Source organism: Delphinus delphis, chromosome 6 (assembly GCF_949987515.2).
Source record: "Delphinus delphis chromosome 6, mDelDel1.2, whole genome shotgun sequence".
Lineage (NCBI taxonomy): Eukaryota > Metazoa > Chordata > Mammalia > Artiodactyla > Delphinidae > Delphinus > Delphinus delphis.
Window position 1 is genome coordinate 82,884,887 of NC_082688.1, and position 18,890 is coordinate 82,903,776.

The 18,890-nt window shown below is 44.6% G+C and overlaps 1 protein-coding gene across 6 annotated transcripts in view; it reads left to right on the forward strand.

The window, feature by feature from the left end:
• The first annotated feature begins 1,920 nt into the window (after nucleotides 1-1,920).
• NTRK2 (neurotrophic receptor tyrosine kinase 2) overlaps nucleotides 1,921-18,890 on the forward strand; it is a 378,936-nt gene continuing 361,966 nt past the window's right edge. For 4 of the 6 annotated variants that reach the window (XM_060014973.1, XM_060014977.1, XM_060014978.1 and 1 more), the window contains exon 1: nucleotides 2,754-3,134. In XM_060014973.1, coding sequence (XP_059870956.1) covers nucleotides 2,923-3,134 — 212 coding nt within the window. In that variant the 5' untranslated portion in view covers nucleotides 2,754-2,922. Of the gene's footprint in view, nucleotides 2,056-2,170; nucleotides 2,290-2,560; nucleotides 3,135-18,890 lie in introns of those variants that run through there. The other 2 variants (XM_060014974.1, XM_060014975.1) reach the window with 2 other exon arrangements.

Sequence of the window (18,890 nt, forward strand, 5' to 3'; positions counted from 1 at the left end):
TATTGTATGACCTGGACCAAGACATTTTTGCCCTTGGCTTCCCTACTTTGGCACATCCTCACCCAGCAGGGGCCGAGCTAGAAATGAACTTCAGTCTGGCCATTCAGCAACCAATGCGTGTCACAGCCGAGTGATGATGGAGAGAGGAAGGCCTACTGGCCTTGTCCTCCCGCCCTGCAACGAGATTTTTGGATGCTGCGCAAGGATTCCCGCTTACACTCAGCGCCCAGGGTCTGTACGAAAAGCCCCACTGAATGCTCTCAGTTCCCTTGTAATATTTAAGGCGTTGCCGAGATCTGAGCATTCACTTTGACGTTCGGGGTTCTCGATCCTTCCCACCCCAAGCATCTTCGGACAGATTGGTGACCGTTCTTATCTTTTGGATGAGATCCCATCCCGTCGCCCTTTTTCGCGCGGAGGGCAGCCCGCCTTTTCCCGGGGCGGAAGCTAGGCGAGGACTGGATAGCCGAGCTCGAGTCGGGCAGGGGCGCGCACGCGTCGGGCGCCGCCGGTTGCGCATCTGGAGCCAGAGCGCGTCCCCCGCGCAGTGCCCGGCGTGGCCGCGGCAGTGGGTTGGTGCTCCCAAGCGTGCCGGGAGCTCTCTTCCCGCGCGGGGGCACCAGAGCCCTCGGAAGTGTGAGGCACTGCGGTGCATTTTCCCAGTTCCCTTTTAAATGACTGCGGAAAAACAGACTCTCCGAGCCGCAAATGGGAAGACGGATTCTCAGACAAGGCTTGCGAATGCCCCGCAGCCATCATTTAACTGCACCCGCAGAGCAGTTACGATTTGTCACCCGACCCTCCCGGATCGCCTCATTTGTCCCTAGTGAGATCCCGAGGCTCTGCCCGCGCCGGGCTTCTCAGTAGCTGGATGTATGACGTGCTCCGGGCAGCGCGGGCGCAGGGCACGCGTTCGCGCACACCCGCGCACACACGAAAAGGCGCAAGGTACGGCAGGGGAGCAAGGGCTCTGGGTGCCCGCGTGGGGGTGGGCATCGCGGGGAATGAAGCTAAGATCTGGGAATGGCTTCATCCTGACAGGTTGAAGGATGAGAAAAAATGACGCGGCGCCACACATCGGACAGGCCAGGGTTGCTGCCGCGCATTTAGGGAACCCAATACGCGTCAGGCGCGCTCCCTTTCCCTCACATGTCTCTGTTTCCCGGGCGTGTGATGCCAGAAAACAGCAGGAAAAAGACCCACTTAGAGAGCTAGAGTTGCGTTTGGAGACTCCCCTTCCTCTGCCAAAGCACAAACAGGAAGACCCTCCAAAAACACCGATCCCCAAATAGATGGCCCGGAATGGGGGCGGTTATCCTTGGTTACCAATGCTGGACACGTTTTGGTGTTTACAATATTTATTTATTTTTAGGATAGCTCGTCCTCCCTTTTAGGCAGGATGGGAAAGGAGAATGCAGCCTGGAGGGAGAAGGGAGGGAGGATTCCTATAATAAGAATCAGCGCATTTTTCAGAGCTGAACCGAGACCGGTTTCCATTTCAAAAAAGGAGACGGCCTCTTCTGCGTTATTAGAAGAGAGCGTGGTGTGTAGGGACTGGGAGGCGTCAGAGCGGAGCAACGGTTCATCTCAGAGGTACCTGGATCTAAATGCACGCACACACAAGCACACACAGGCGCGCGCGTCTATACGGCCGGGCTGTGTGCGGGTGTGCGCGTGTGTGAACTCCCACATGCTGCTGCCGTCTGCTTCTGGCCAGTGGCACCGATGCTTCCCTCCTCTCTGCTCGCCCCCAGATTCCCCTCCTCTCCCTGTTGCTTTTGTCTGGAGGGTGTTATGGGTTTGTGTGTGTATGAGCGTGTGTGTTTTTGGATTTCAGACTAATTTTCTGGAGTTTCTGCCCCTGCTCTGCGTCAGCCCTCACGTCACTTCACCAGCAGTAGCAGAGGCGGCGGCGGCGGCGGCGGCGGCGGCGGCGGCGGCGGCGGTTCCCGGAATTGGGTTGGAGCAGGAGCCTCGCTCGCTCCTTCGCTCGCGCTCTCCGAGCTCCGTGCCCAGCGGCAGGAGGAGCCTGGACCCAGGCGCCGCCGGCGGGCGGTAGGTGCCAGAGCCCGGGTGAGCAGCGCGGACAGTGCCCTCCGTCGTCTCGGCCCTCACTGTCCCCCGCTGGGGCGGCCGCGGCGGCTCCCCAGGTGGGACGCGCCGCGCCACCTGCCCGCGCCCCCTGCGCCCAGGAGCCGTGGCGGATTCTGCAGCATCATTCGGGAGCCCCGTCGCGGAACCATCGTCCCTGGCAGTCTCCGCGTCTCCCTTTAAAGGGTCCTCCCCCTGGTCCGTGTCATGGAATCCTGTCGCGGGGACCCTTGCCCTATTTCCCCTCCCTCAACCTCAGGCTCAGGGAAAGAGTGAGCACACCGGAGGCCCCGCGGCGTCAGTGCCATCGAGGAGCCAGTTTATTCCTGGGGCCGGAGCTGGGCACTCATGCATCCACAGTCCCCGGCGGGGCTCGGGGTGGGGGTGACGCGAGCGCGGAGGGAGAGTACCCCAATTCGTGGTGTATGGGGTCTTCAGCTCAGTCTTACGCGTGTCTGTTTGTCCTCAGCCCCGAGGTGCGTCCCGGATCTCAGCGCGAGTCTAGCCAGGAGCCTGCGCCCCAGAGCGTCCCGGGAGCGCCGCGGGCCGGTGCTCGGCTCGCTGGGCCATGCAGCGGCGGCCGCGGCGGAGCCCCGAGCGGCGGTAGCGCCCCCTGTGAGGAGGCCCGGGATGCCCCTGCCACTGTGAACGGTGCCGTCCGCCAGGACACGCTCAGCCCCGGACACGCTCGGCTCTGCACCCCTGAGACGAGCACCAAGAGGAGACAGCGGCGAGCGGGGCAAAGGCCACCCAGCACCGGCAGGGGAGACCGACCGGTGCCGCGCAGGGACACGTACTCAGTCTGACTCGGGCTGGCACTGGTGGCTAGGAATGTCGTCCTGGACGAGGTGGCATGGGCCCGCCATGGCGCAGCTCTGGGGCTTCTGCTGGCTGATCGTGGGCTTCTGGAGGGCCGCTCTTGCCTGTCCCACATCCTGCAAATGCAGCGCCTCTCGGATCTGGTGCAGCGACCCTTTTCCTGGCATCGTGGCATTTCCGAGGCTGGAGTCTACCAGTGCAGACCCCGAGAACATCACCGAAATGTGAGTTGCTGGTGCTTTCCCTCCTTCCTCCTCTCCTGGCCTCTAGGGCCGGGGCTGGCCAGGCGGGTCCGTCCTGGGCATGAGTGTTGTTTCAAGTCTGGGGAGAAGTCAGAGGTGAGAGGTGCAGGGCTGGACCATCTGTCAGTTACCTGTTTCACTGCCTTGGGGCTGCTGACACGAGAAGTGTGACAATTTAAAATGTTCCAAATGTCTACTATATTATATTCCTATGCACTTTATATTTCAAAGCCCTGCTGGGTGTACTTTAGGCTTTCCATATGCAATAACTTAGTTTTGGATATTTTTGTTTCATAAGGTGCTCTGTGTATATTGTGTTAGGAGAAGTTCCAGTCATATTTATGAGAAAGGAGGTTAAAATAATTAACTTTAGAAAAATCTGTTGAAGGAAGTTAGAGTCCCCCCACTTAGCTTCGTTCTTTGAGGTTTGGAGTTCACCAATTTCCCTTTTCATTTTATATATCAGATTTTGCTTAGGAGATTGCATCCAGAGATGGCCTTGAAAATGATCTGTAAGAGGAGAAGTTCTGAGAGTTGAAATGCACTGGCTCAAAAGAGAAAATGTGATCGTTGGAAGCCTAAAAGCCTGGTCTGATTTAATTTGGACTTGACTTCCCAGAGATATAATTTTGAGACCATTTGGATTATAAATCTTAATCGCCCATTGAATAGTTCCCCAGGACGAAGTTGGATGATAAAGCAGTGTGTAATAATCTGATGAATGCTACCTTTAGCCTGGGACCCCTAGGTCCCTGGAAATGCTTGAGCTTGTCCTGGTCGAATGGAGAAGCAGAATTATGTATTTCTGTCCTCCTATTCTGATGCCTTGTGACAAATCCATTACCAAGTAGGAATTCACCAGTCCTTTCTCCAGCATGCCCCTGTCCCCTCTATTAGAGATTCCCTGCCCCCCCCCCACCTCCCAGGGACTTTGCCATTTTATGTGTTTCATTGACATGAGATTTTATTCATCCATATAGAGGCTTATAAGGCCAAGTTTCTCCTGGTTTTCTTGAGGCTGTTTGACACCACGATAGGCAGCCCTGAAAGTAGGGCTTGGGCTGTGGCCTTCCGGTTGGCGAGTGCGCATGCATTTCCTCCCCCCCACGGATAACGCCCACCCTGGTTGTGCCAACGTAGTTGACCGAGACAACCTGTTTTTTAATGTAAGTAAGAGACCTTCCCAGTCTCTGTTGTTTGTTCTGCTGGTGATGCTCCTGTTAGAAGGCTCAGGCAGAAGGCAATGACAACAGAACAGAGCAGAAACGTGCCGGCGCAGCAGTGCTGAGATGTGCCGGGAGCAGCCAACTGTCAGGCTGGCTCTGGGATGCTCGGATGGCAATCGTTTTGGCAAGGAGGGCAGAGGCAGGGCTGGAGAGGAAGGGTGGGTAGGGCCCCGACTGCGCTGGCCCTGGCTTGGGCTGGTGGAAGCGTGCCAGGCTGGTCAAAGTGTCCGTGGCCCTCTGTCAGGATCTGTGTCTTTTTCATGAGATGGGGTGTCAGTAGTCAGATGGAGGAAGCCATATGGAATTCAGAGCTCTTTAGACCATTCTGAGGCCATGGGGAGTGTCTGTATACAGTTCGATGTTGTTTTCTTTTGTGATTGTTTATAAATTCTGTATTAGGTGATAGATACATAATGAAGGAGGAAAACTAGGGCCTATTTTTTTCATTTTAGTACTTTTTAAGGCCATAATTGGAGGAAAAATAAAACTCTTTAAATTTCAAAAATATTACTTTACGCCTTAGTGGTCTTAGCTGCCTGATATATATGAAATTAACAGACTTGAGTAGAGCTTTCATGTATTAGTTCTCACAATTGTTGTTGCTTTTTTATCTGATGGCAGGTTCCTATTTTCAGGCTTAATTTTTTTTTTTTTTACATTTACCAAAGCATTTGTCACAGTTATTCATTTAATAATGGCTAATCATAACTCCTAATTTCTACTCATTTTCTTCTTTTGATTTGAAAATCCACTGAGACTGATAGAACGGAGAGGTGTGTAGGCTAAGTGTTCATGATGGAGAATTAGGTTAGAAACATGAGTCAGGCTGATAGGGGTGAACTCTGAGAAAAAGTACTTTTGTCTGCTCATCCCCTCAGCTTTATTTGAACCTGGGCAGTTTGTGTCCCAGTGTCTTTGTCTGTAGAATGTATTGAAATCTTTGTTTGGAAAGCACTTTGTATAATTATTTTGAATTTTGCTGCTTTGATATCAAAGTGACATCAGTGGTAGGGCTTGTTTCACTCTCATCCTTATATGACACCATCTGTGCTGTCTTTCTTACATATTAATATTTGCTTAAACAGCTTTTAAATTCTCGGCCAGTGGATACCAGCTGCAGTTGAAACCAAATTACACTTTTTTTTTTAACTTTGTTATTAGACCCAATGGTATTCCTAAAATAACCTGTTTTAAAGTTCTAGTTTAATGGAGTTTAGCTGAAATTATATGTTTCTATCTTTTAAAAATAGGACCAATGTAACTAAATAAACCATGATTAGAACTTGCTGAAACAACAGTTTACCCTATCATTTAAAAATAGTAAATCTTTTAATATCTATATCTTGGGGGGAAAGCACAACCATTGTGCCTTTTAAGGTGCAGAGAGAGCCCCTGGTAGAACATTTTACAAATATACGTATAGACTAATTAAGGGAGAGGATTTTATTTTTTGATGCTATATGCATATTTTAAGCCACATTGACATTTCGTTTTCAGTCACTGTTTGAACCTATTTTATTAAAAAATCTCCCCTTCACAGTATCTGTCTCATACTCTTTACCCACTAACGTGACCCCTGTCTAGATCTACTTCTGTCTATAGATACACATCACAGCTGCCTAACATCACACTGCCAGTATGTGCCAGCTTCTGTTATTTGGAGATGGTTACACCAAAACAGTGCTAAGTTAAATTTACGAACAATACTATTGTCACATATAAATGGGATTCAAGAGTAAAGTCTGTGGTCGGAGTTATGTAACCAGACCTTTAAGTCTCAGAATGTGGCAAAATGCTTTGCAAAGGACAAGTTCTGTCTCACCTAGTGGTAAAAGGTATGGTTGAAATATAAAATAGGTCATGGATTTGTAAAAATTGTGGTCAGAAACACATGACATAGAGTCTGCCATATCAGAAGTGTTAAGTATATTCACATGGTTGTGAAAGGGCATTTTTATATTGCCCATATTTTATGAAGACCAGCACTGACCTTTTATTTCTAATTTTCCTTGGTGACATTTGCTGATTTTGGATTAATATTTGGAGACCAGTCTAATATTTTTCCTCTTAGGACAACATAAATAGAATTTGTAGCTTCTGCTGCCAGAGCCTCTGCATGCAATTTATTGTTGGCTTGGTTAAGCAGCTGTAATGTTATGTCATTAACCCATTGATTTTGGCTCTCTCACCTTAGTAAGCTTTTCCATGGCAATTAATTGTACTAAAAAAAACTCTGGATCCATTATAAGGATTCAGTGAAAGGCATCGGATTTTATTACTCTGATATTACTTGTCAGCCCCTCCATTGGGGCTTCTAGAACCTTGAATTGTGCTTTACATGCATTTAAGAACCACAGACTAAGTTTTGAGTGTGGTTGCATAAGCCACACTGGACTTATTAATAAATAAGGTGGTCTTATTTACATCATTCATTATTCAATACAACTTGCAAGCTGGAGTTGAAAGCATGTTGTCTTCCTGGTGAAGGTATTTACAGAATTCAGCTCAGCACAACCATTTGAAATCTTCTTAGTTTCATATCTTCTATCTCTACATCGAGGAGGTTTTTATTACATTGGGTAAAACAACTGAGAGATCCCCTGACCTTCTGACCCTACTTTCTTCCACCTCCCCCTTTCCATCACCTCTCATTGACTATAAAGGAAAATGTGTTTGATTTTTTTTTCTTCTCCGAAAAGTGATATTTCCTTATGGGAATTCGGAGCACTAGAGTTAAGAGAAGAGCCTGGGTTATATGCTATTAGAAGCAAGTAATGGGAAGTTGAGATGATGTGGTCATAGCTCTCCAGCACTGTGTTTAGTTCTGTTTAAGATCTTTCAGTGTTTCTATCCCATAAACCTCTGTTTGTGTTTTTTCAATATTCCCTTGTAAAGACATTTTCTAAGCCGAAAAGTTGGCTGAGCAGCTGAGAGTTGAGGTCTCTTTCTCCTCAGGAACATTCTGTATGATTTCTTTGACTATCTCTAGGTCATAGGGCTATAAAACCTAGAGTTTTTATTTAGCTGGGGAAAGGGAATTGAATTTCTTTTCTTTTTCTGTTTTAGGTTTCTTTTTCTTCTTTTCTTTCTTTCTCTTTCTCTCTCTCTCTCTCTCTCTCTCTCTTTCTTTCTTTTTTCTCCCTTGCTCCCTTCTTTCCTTTCCTTTTTTTTTTTTTTTAACCTTTGGTACCAAGCAAGTGCCTCCTGTTTTAACTCATTGCTCATCTTGCCTGTTAGGAAGAGAAACATTATCAAGCCATTACTGAATATCATACCCTGACATTATCCCTCCAACTAACTTTACCACTTTTCTAGAGACCTTCTTATAGGTTCAAAAGCTGTGGGGTAGAATGTGACATTGAACCTGCTGTTCCTTAGAGCAATACCAAGTTTTGGTTCTTCTTAGTGTTTACAAATCAATTGGGTGATTTGGGGGAGTGGTTATTTAGACAGGGCGATGTTTTTCTTGTTTGATGTGTGTGAGAGAAAGAAAGGGATAGAAAAAACCTGAGCCTTGCGTTATTAATAGTTGATTGACCATTGTCATAATTTATTTGGTCTAAGTCTTTAAAACACAAATCTCACTACCCAGGTGGCAGAGATCTGAGCTCTGCATTGGCCTGATAATTTTAGCTCCATATTTGATTTCTTTATTTTTATTTTTTAACATCTTTATTGGAGTATAATTGCTTTACAACAGTGTGTTAGTTTCTGCTGTATAACAAAGTGAATCAGCTATACATATACGTATATCCCCATATCTCCTCCCTCTTGCATCTCCCTCCCACCCTCCCTATCCCACCCCTCTAGGTGGTCACAAAGCACCGAGCTGACCTCCCTGTGCTATGTGGCTGCTTCCCACTAGCTACCTATTTTACATTTGGTAGTGTATATATGTCCATGCCACTCTCTCACTTCATCCCAGCTTACCCTTCCCCCTCCCCGTGTCCAGATCCCACATAATCAGGATGCCTTCTCACCACTCACTTTGCTCTCTGGGCTGTCCAAAGGACTGGGAAGTCATAAATATTCATCTCAGAGATGAAGGAGTGAATGAATGCATGTGTTTGTTCTAAAACTGGGAAGAAAAATAATGCATAGGTACTAAGCTTACATATTTCCAAAGAACCCCATATGTTACAGAAAGCTGGAGTCAGGAGTTACCTGATCTTGAAACAGCTCCTTAATGTCTCTGGGCCTGAGCTTGTCAGATGTAAACCTAGGGCTTTGGATTCCATGCTCTGATTCTGAAGCTCCGCAAAGCTTTCGTTCAGGAGACAGTGCAGTTTATACATCAGCTATCAAGTAATAGTGGTGCTGTGTGCTCAGAGCCCAGCAGTGAGAGAATCTGAGGACTTTTAGTGTCATCATGTCCTATGTGCATGTTTTCAGTGTCTGCTCTGAATTCTCCAAGCCATCCATGTCTTTTTAAAAATTTTTATTTTTAAAGACGCAGACGTAAAGAATGGACTTGAGGACACGGGGAGGGGGAAGTTGTAAGCTGGGGTGAAGTGAGAGAGTAGCATGGACATATATATACTACCAAATGTAAAATAGATAGCTAGTGGGAAGCAGCCACATAGCACAGGGAGATCAGCTCGGTGCTTTGTGACCACCTAGAGGGGTGGTATAGGGAGGGTGGGAGGGAGACGCAAGAGGGAGGGGATATGGGCATATATGTATACATATAGCTGATTCAGTTTGTTATAAAGCAGAAACTGACACAACATGATAAAGCAATTATACTCCAATAAATATGTTAAAAATTTTATTTTTGATTATTTTTATTAGAATATAGTTGATTTACAATGTTGTGTTAGTTTCAGGTGTACAGAAAAGTGAATCTGTTATACATATACATATATCCACTTTTTTTTTAAGATTCTTTTCCCATATAGGTTATTTCAGAGTACATCCATGTCTCTTTAAATGTGAGCTGCTCAGAAGACTCGTGGCATGTTAGTGCTGGGCTGATGAGACCAAGGCCACAGGGTCGCTTAAAATCAGGATCACGGGAAAAAAGGGGCTTTAGAAATGCTTTGCTCCAACCTCCTCTGCATGAACAAGGGGCAGTGAAGAGAGTCGCTTTTAAGGACACGGTGCATTAAAGACATCGTGGGGCCTAGAAGCTTCCTCCTGGCATCCCGAAGTGCCAAGGTCCTCACTTTAGGATGCCTCCCCTCTGTTCTGTGTCCTTGGACTGGTCCTGACTCCAGCTCACCATCTGAGAAGCATCAGAGATGTGCAGACAAGCTTGGTCTGGCTAAGTCCACATGAACCCGTCTCCACTGGAGACAAAGCAGTTAAAAAGTTCATGAGCTCCTGATCCCAAAGCAATGACTTGATCTTTACATGGGAAGAAATACAGTTTGTTTACTTTACTGTGAGTGTGTTTGTTTGTTTTAATTTTAAGTCTTCCTCTTCTGTAAGTAATGCATACACAAAAGTCAGACTACAGAGAAAAGCCTTCATGAGTTGGCTGCAGTGAGGGACGCTGACCTTGCACCTGCTGGACCATCTTGGTAGGTTGGGATAGGAGGGAGGGCAGAGCAGACAGAGCAGAATGGAGGCTGCTGCCCTGGAGTCCTTGCCACAGTCAGGGGTGGTTATGTACGTGGAGGAACCCACAGCCCTGTGTACAAAGTCTGTCTTAGCTCCCATGAAAGCCCTGTGGCCAGAGAGTACTATTCTTTCCAGCCTTCTCTTTTCCCCTGACTTCTCACTGCCCCAAGATTGATGGCTGAGCCAGTGAACAAGCTTAAGGGGTATGGACTCACGTTCAGAATTCATTCTGCTACCATTTACGCAGCCTGCACTAAGGCTTTTCCAGTTATGAGCACACTTCTGAGACATACACAATACCTCTGGTTTCACGCAGGGCTTCTCCCCAAGGGGCCTGGAAAGCACTTTACAGACATCTGCTTATTTAGTTCTGAAGTAGGTGGGAAGGTCCTGACAGCCTCGGAGGGACTGTCAGGTTGATTGGCTTGCCCAGGGCTCTCTGGGCAAGCAGAGAATAATTCAGGAGAGAATTTTATCTAGCGTCTGGCTTAGGGCTTTGTCTGCTCAGCCCCACCTGCCCAGATTTCGCCTTGAGAGTACAAGCAATTTTAGGAGGAGTAGATATTCAAATGTTCACAAGTTAAACAGCATGGCAGCGGGAAGGAGGTGGACTGAGGCTTCATCCATGTCTTTTCCCTTCTACCATCATCTCCTCCTTTGTAACCTGTTATACTATTAAAAGATAAATGATTTGTATGTCCTTGGGAATATGGCATCTTCTAGTATAGGGTAAAAATTTTAATAATCACACATCATTTACAGTTCCCTTCTTTACTGCAGAGAATGACCTATTGCTATCTAGTACCCCACCCTTTCCTGTAATCTTCATATCCCAATAATTTCTTGGGCAGACAGACACCCCCCCCACCAGAATTCTATTTATGTGTGTACCATGTGTCTATGAATATATACATATACGTATAAAACTCTACTAGATGTGGTCCTTTCAGACTTAATTATCTTGAATTGTACAATTTTTCTAACAATTTAGGATTTACTTCCTTAAACCATCCAGACTTTAAAAAAAATTGAGATATAATAGACTTACAACACTACATTAGTTTCAGGCATGCAACATAATGATTCAATATTTGCGTATTTTGCAAAATGATCACCACAGTAAATCTAGTTAACATCCATCAGCACACATAGTTAGCACATTGTTTTCGTGTGATGAGAATTTTGAAGATCCACTCTCTTAGCAAGTTTCAAATATATAATACGGTCTTGTTGATTATAATCACCACGCTGTACATTACATCCCCACCCAGACTTTTAAAAAATTTGTTTTAATCATTCTGCATTTCTCTCGATGAGGACCTGACAGGAGGTCTTCTCTGGGTGACATATGTGAGCTTTATAGCAGCGAGTCCGTTAGCCGACCTGGCTACTCAGAAACCCATGTGTCTGTGCTCTTTGATCAGTCCTCCACAGAAACAAAAATTTTATTTCAGTGAAGTATTTTTGAACAGTTCTACAATAGCGTCATTTAAACCAAAAGACATTAAAATTTTGGTTTTTGACCTCTGAAATATGGTGCACTTTAAAAGGTGGGTTCTTCTAAACTCTAATCTTTGTCATAAGAGTTGTTTCTGCTTCATGTGCCCTGGAGTTCCCTGCTGGGAGGTGGTAGAGGGGTCTGGGCCCAAATTCTCTGACTGTGGCGCGCAGTGGGGACAGCTCGCTTCCCTTCTTGAGCCTGGGCTTACTTACCATTCACTCCTGGGGCCGGGGAGTGGTGGGCCAGAGAGCTTGACACGGTGGCCGCTAAGTTCTCTGGCAAGGCATGGTAGAAAAACAAGCACCTCTCTCCAAACAACCCAACCAACCAACCAACCACCCACATACCCTTTTTGGTCTGCTTTCAGCTTTACTTCACAGCCCCTCTGCTGTCACCCTGAACTCAGAGTGTCACGGGGGATTTTGCTTCTGGCGTGTTGTCCTTGCACTCTAGGTTTGGCCTTCTCCCTCTGTGACCCTTCAGTCTCCTTCCTCTGTTTCTGGTGATGTTTCTTATCCCCCTCCCCGCTGCCCCCAACGCGCACACACAGACACAGACACACACACACACGCGCTCAGGCAGGTGCTTGGCTGCAAAGCCCCTTTCGTGGATTGTGAAGAAATCTTGGGTTACAGGACCTGTGGGTCATCACCATGGTTCCACCTGAACCTGGCCTGCTAAGGTTAATGTAGTCAGAGAGGCAGCAGCCTAAAGGAACCTGGTGTAACTGAAGGGGACCTGGATGGGGAGATGGGAGTGGGGGTTCATATCCACACTCTCACAGCATCAGAACCTGGGATCCTGTGTGAGCCGTTTAATCTCACCAGCCAGTCCCCCAATCCTGAAACAGAAGGTTGGGATTCAGATGGACTCTAATTTCTGAAAGGTTCTGTGGTTCTGAATCAGTCAGCCATGGGCACCAGTGTTTCCTTTTCTGTCCTGGAATTCGCCCTTGCCTCCTCCCCTGGGCCAGCCCAGAGCTTGCTCTAGTCCTCCTGGTGGCTTAAACAACAGAGTCCTCTCAGTGAGTTTCTCTAAGTCCACCTCTGTAGCTCAGGTCAGATGGCTTTGCAGGTTACCTGCTCCCTGCCAACCTGGGTGGCAGTGCTCCTAAGGTTTCCCACTCATTGAAACAAACATTTTTTTGATCGTTTTCTTAACGTCTACTCTCTACCTGCACTTTTAGGTAATTGCATCAGCTAATCCATATGTTCACATGTGATCGGAACACCCGCCACTCTGGTGTGTCCTGACCTTTTCAGCCCACTCTCGGTGCATTCCTGTGGGTGGTGCTCCGGAGGGATCTCTTACTGGCTTGCCTCTTTGCCAGTCTCCATCTTCTATGACTCCCAAAGCAGGAATGTGCACTGAAATCAAATCTCATCTTCCTGCCCCCATCAACTTTTCCTTTCCTTCTCGCTGGAATATGTTTCCCGATTGTCATTTGGGCTGCCTGCCATCTAATTCAAACTTCATGCAAACATTAGTTCAGTTCAACTAGTGTTTATTGAGGACATTAGTGATGCTACAGACAAATAAAGTACTTTACGGAAGCAAGAAGCCCCTGAGTAGTTTATATCTAGTGGGAGAGACAGATCTAATTTTAATATGATGTGATAAGGACAGTCAATGCACATGAGGCTAAAACCCACATTTATATGGTGATTGTTTCAGCTTCAGCCAGACGTGGGGCCAATCACAAAGGGTGCTCCCTTTCAAATGTGCATACATTACACTGTTAATAGTGGGAGCCGTAGACATGTAGACTGGATGTGAGCAATCCCCATTTCTACTTCCTATGATGGCAGTAACCCAGCTGAGTTTGGTTATTTTTTCTCTGTCAATATTTGTGATGTTCTTGTGGCCTCATCCACTTATATTCCATTTGAACAAACTGCCTGTATCTGAAACGAACCTTTTTCTTCCAGTAGACGGGAAGGGCTGGAACGCCTTTGGCTGAAACTAGTCACTCCACCTCTATTACAGATCCCATCCCCTCAGACTTTTCACTGTTGATGACTATCCTTCTCTCATCTGTATTTTCAGTCTCTTTCTCTTGTCAACATCAGAATTTAAGCAGGACCAGGTCCCTTCCGTCTTAGAAAAGTTTTCCTTTAGCTCTGTCCCCTCTCCTTCCATTTCCCTTTAGTCTCGGCCCTTTCCTCTCTCCCTTCCAATCCCGATCTTAGAAGACTGGGCTGTATTCGTTGTGTCTGTTTCCTCCCCTCCCAAACCAGTCTCAGCCCACTGCTTCATCAAACTTGCTCTGCCTTCCCCAAAGACCTTCACAGGACTAAATCCAAGGCGTATTTCTTTGTCCTTCTCTTATTTGCTTCTTAGCAGAACTTGGCCTCATTTCTCACTCTCCCTGAAGCATCCTTTTTCTTTGGCCTTGGTGTCAATGAACTTTCCTTGTTTTCTTCCTATATCCCTCTGGCCAGGGAGAGTCTTCTTACTTAAGGGCTTCCTTTTCCCTGCTTCTCTCCTAAAAGTTGATGCCTCTTTGGCTTCGTTCCTAGGGCTGCTTCTTTTCCTGGGATATGTCATCCTCACCTATGACTTCCGTTGCCTTCTGCATGCTGTTTATGTCCTAATAATCGTCCCCATCAACTATCAGGGATGACCTTTGGGTCGTCTGCCTACTGAACATCGCTCCTGGATATGTCATAGTGCATCACGCTCGACATTTCCAAATTAAATCATCATGGTCACCCCAAACCATCTCCAGTGTTCCCTATGTTAATGGATGGTGCCACTGCCCACTTGGTCAAAAGGTTTTGCATGTCCAGAACCTTGGCTTCTTCCTCTCTTTAACCCCTGTATTCACTCAATTATCAAGTCTTGCCAATTCACTTCTCTAAATATTTCTTAAATTTGTCCAATTCTTTTTATCTCTACTACCCGCATTCATTCTCTCGTTTATTCTTCCTTCCAACAGATATTAACACATCTGCTCTGTGTCATGCTAAGTACTTGGGATCTGGTCGAAAGAAAGACTGACCTGGTTTCTTCTCCTTACCAAGCTTGCAGTCTGGGAGGGGAAATGAACATCAAACAAGTACTTACATAACCAAAAAGTTAATTCATTCCACTGTCATTTTTGCCTACAATGCTGCAACGGCTTCCTACATGGCATCCTGGTCTCCAGTCTTGCCCCCTCTCTACCCATATACCACACTGCGCTAGAGTGTTCTTTCCAAAATGCTATCTTATGTCACTGCTTCTAATTGCCCCATGGCTCCCCATGTCTCTTAAAATAAAGTCCAAAGGTATTTTTTTTTTCAGGTTAAAACAAAACCAAATCAAACCAGATTGTCAGTATATCGCTATATAGCAAAGCATGTAACTATCACATAGACCCGAATAAACAGATCAACGTAACAGTTGCTTTCTACACTAGCAGATCTATAATGGAGAACAAATTATAACTGGAAGCTTGCTTGGTGATCTTGGAATTAGAGCAAGGGCACTTAATTCTGCATTTAAAATGTTAAATGGCATTAAGCTAAGCTTGCCTGAGGCATCTATCTCCATAATGGGAGAGCCTTCACAAAAGGGAATGCAGAACTTGAAGTACTTTGGCCCAGACCTGTGTCCCCTGGATCGACACTCCTTTCTCTCTCCTTCATTCACTGCCAGGCACCAATTCTGATTGACACATTCTTTCTTTAGAAAGGTTAGTGCCTTTAGCCAAGACTTCCTCAAGCCTGGGAGCCTTTCTGAGTCTTTAAAGTGATTTTGCACATTTTTTCTTTGAAATGCATTAACTTTATTGTATGGAATGTTATTAGTAATTAGTTTTTTTTAAAAAGTAATATTTGAATGTGATAAGACATATGATCAGTATAAAGAAGTGTATCATGAGAAGTTAGTCTCCAACCTGCTAATCCCTCAGCCTCTCTCTCCAGTAGAAACTTTGATTTTAGTTTGTGTGTCTGCTTCTAGAAATAGTCTACTCATAACATGAGTATGTGAGTATGTGTATATATATATATATATATATATATATATACACACAATTTTTATGCAAATGAGGGGCATGCTATAGTGTTCTACATCTTGGTGTTTTTTTTACTTAACAGCATATCTTAAAAATGTTTCTGTATCCGCATATGTACTCAAACCTTTTTTTTTTTCCACAGCCACACATTACCCATAGAATGAATAGTTTTTATTTAACTCACCTCCAGTTGAACAACCTTGTGCTCAAGTTCTTGCACACGTGCATGATTTTCTTAGAATTTGAATTGCAGGGACATTTGCAAGACATTTGTGATTTGATAGATATTGCCAAGTTGTCTGGCAAAAAGATCACACCATTTTATTCTCCCACCCAAACTGGAAGCACCTCTTTTTCTACAGCCAAGCCAATACTGTTTGTCATCAAACCTCTTGACCTTTGTCAATCATATTCTTGGGAAATAGCATCTCATCATTGTTTTATTTCACAGTTCTGTAATTATGATCTAGGTTAAAAATCTTTTTATATACATGTAAGCCATTTGTATTTCTTTTCCTGTGAACTATGTATCCCTTAACCATTTTCTTTTTTTTTTTTTTTTTGGCGTTACGCGGGCCCCTCACTGCTGTGGCCCCTCCCGTTGCGGAGCACAGGCTCCGGACACACAGGCTCAGCGGCCATGGCTCACGGGCCCAGCCGCTGCGCGGCATATGGGATCTTCCCGGACCGGGGCACGAACCCGTGTCCCCTGCATCGGCAGGCGGACTCTCAACCACTGCGCCACCAGGGAAGCCCCCATTTTCTTTTTCTATTGGTTTGGTGACCTTTTCAAAAAATGGATTCCTAAAATCTGTTTAACAATAAGAAAAATTTATGCTTTGTCTAATGTTTTGCTTGTCTTCTGAGGTTGATTATAGTTCTTTTTTTGGTAACGCAGAATTAAATGTTTTTGTAGTAAAATTTATTATTTCCTTATGGCTTCTGTATTGTAACTGTAGCTAAAAAGAGTCTTCCCTTCTATAAGAGATTAAAATAAGTCTCCTATATTTTTTTCTGTTACCTTTACTATTTCATGCTTCTGTATTTAAAGCTTTGCTCTATCTGGAGTTTTAAAATATAAGAAGTGAAGTAGCAAAAAAAATTGTTTTATATTTTTTCAAGAGCTAATCAGCCCATCAGGTCTCTTGACACCATTGATTATATAATTCGAACTTCCCCTCACTAATTTAAAATAACAATTTGATTAAGTATGAAGATCATCTTTGTATTTTGGCCTATTTTGACATCTGTCCTCTTCTGTTAATCAGTTTGTCTGTTTACATGCTAGCACTAAACTTTTTACCTCCTAAAGTTTCGTATACATATATATAAATTTTTCTACCTGAAGTATTAGTCTTACTCATCAATTACCTTCAGAATTTTCAAGAGTATTCTTGCATGATAATTTTTTCCATATGAATTTTAGGAACTGCTTGCCTAGCTCCCCCTGCATGATACTGATGTTCTAAATTAGGGTAACATTATATTTATATATTAAAAACTTACAATTTCTTAACAAGTCTTAAAAGCCTTGCATCCTCAAATTCACACCCATTTCTCTAGCCTCATTTTTTGCCTCTCCCTTTCTTTATTACGATGATGCAGCCTCCTTGAGCTTTAAATTCCCCTATGGAGCTCTAGTCTCCCAGGCTTCACACTGGCTGTTCTCTCTGCCAGGAACACCATTTTCATGGCTTCTGCCTCCGGCTAACTTCCTCTGCCTCTCCACCTCTGGGCTATGTGTCTCTTCTGTGTGTTCTTATAGCCCCCAACCCAGTGTTTCCCAATCCCACCATAGGTCACCTAGTATTGTAAATGTGCAGCTGAGTACCTGTCTCTACACCCCCTTAGAATATAAACTGCATGAATTTAGGCAGGGACCATGTGGATCTTGTTTATTGCTGTTCCCCAGCACAATGTTCTAGATCTCCATGTTATACACAGACTCAAGGATATATGCATGTGTATTCCCCTCCCCTACAAATCTATCATTTAGAATTCCAAATTAGAGTATTTATAGGTTGTTCTTTGGGCTGTCAAAGTGTAAATTTCTAGACATGACTTTTATAAAGTCATCAGGTTAAGATGTTTGTTTAAATAAATAACCTTTATGGAATTAAGTAGCGCTATGTTGGTTCATGCACAATAAGAAATCAATTCATCGTAGAGACAGTATAGCTGGAAAGGAAGAAAGGGAAAACTTTGATGAGGCAGGCTGATTGTGTATCCAACAGGAAGGAGAGACAGGGAAGAGATGGAGGGTGAATGTAAGCAGACGAAGAGAGATGCAGAACAGGCCAGCTCAAAAACAAGGTAAATCCAGGGAAGAAGAATCATTCCAGGAACATCCGATCTCCAACAAACAAATGGGTCTAATGGGGAAGATTTGTGCCTTTTCTGTTGTGTAATAGCTAATAATGCATATCCCAGTGGATCAATTCCAGTTTTCCCTGTGACTGCATTTATGGTGCTTCACTTAAAAAGCGATTCTGGAGGGAGGAGATATGGGGATGTATGTTTATGTATAGCTGATTCATTTTGTTATACAGCAGAAACTAACACATCATTGTAAAGCAATAATACTCTGATAAAGATGTTAAAAAAATAAAAAAATAAAGTGCAGGCGAGCAGGACAGGGTAAAAAAAAAAGCAATTCTGGTGGTGAGATTTCAGATGTGATTTATCGTTCTTGTAGTATGGATGGTAGAGGCTGTTCATTTTTCTTAAAGAACTGCAGACATCAGGAGTATAAACAATGTGTCAAGTCCAATTTAATGAAGCATCTGATGCACATACTGTTGCACCTTTACAATCAAGCTGCGTTGGACTGATCCTATAATGTTTCATGGGACTTCCTTTATATTTATAATAATTGACATTATCAGGCGTCTTAGAAATTTCAATAGTTGTTTGTGAAACTGATCATTAAACAACTGATAGACGTATGAGATTGGAAAGCTTTTAAAAATAGAGTGGGGAAGTATATAGGTGAACAGATTGTGTTGAATAATCCAAAAAGATAATTTTCCTTTGAGATAAATAACATCCATTTATTTATGTTTACACGATGCAGTATGTTCATAATATGCATACAAATGAAAATAGTTTAGACTCCATGTGTATTTTGAAATTTAAACTTAAAAAGGAACGGGTATTATGGAACCAGCATATAATGTTTAATTCTTATGAGAAAAGTCTTATTTTTGGTTGAGTTGTTGGCTCTCATGGTAAGCCTAGGTGGCCCTCTGGGGTTTAACTTCTTTGCCATCTCATTTATTTTTTCAGGGAATTGCTCTCTCACCAAAATAAAAAAGTGTTTTCTGGAGCTTAATTGCCTGGAGCCTTGAAGGCACTACTGAGCCTTTTATTTACCCCAGCCTACCCTAGAGTCCACTCTGTCATGACTCTCCTTTCATTGTAGTTTATATCTAGACATGTACAGTTCAGAG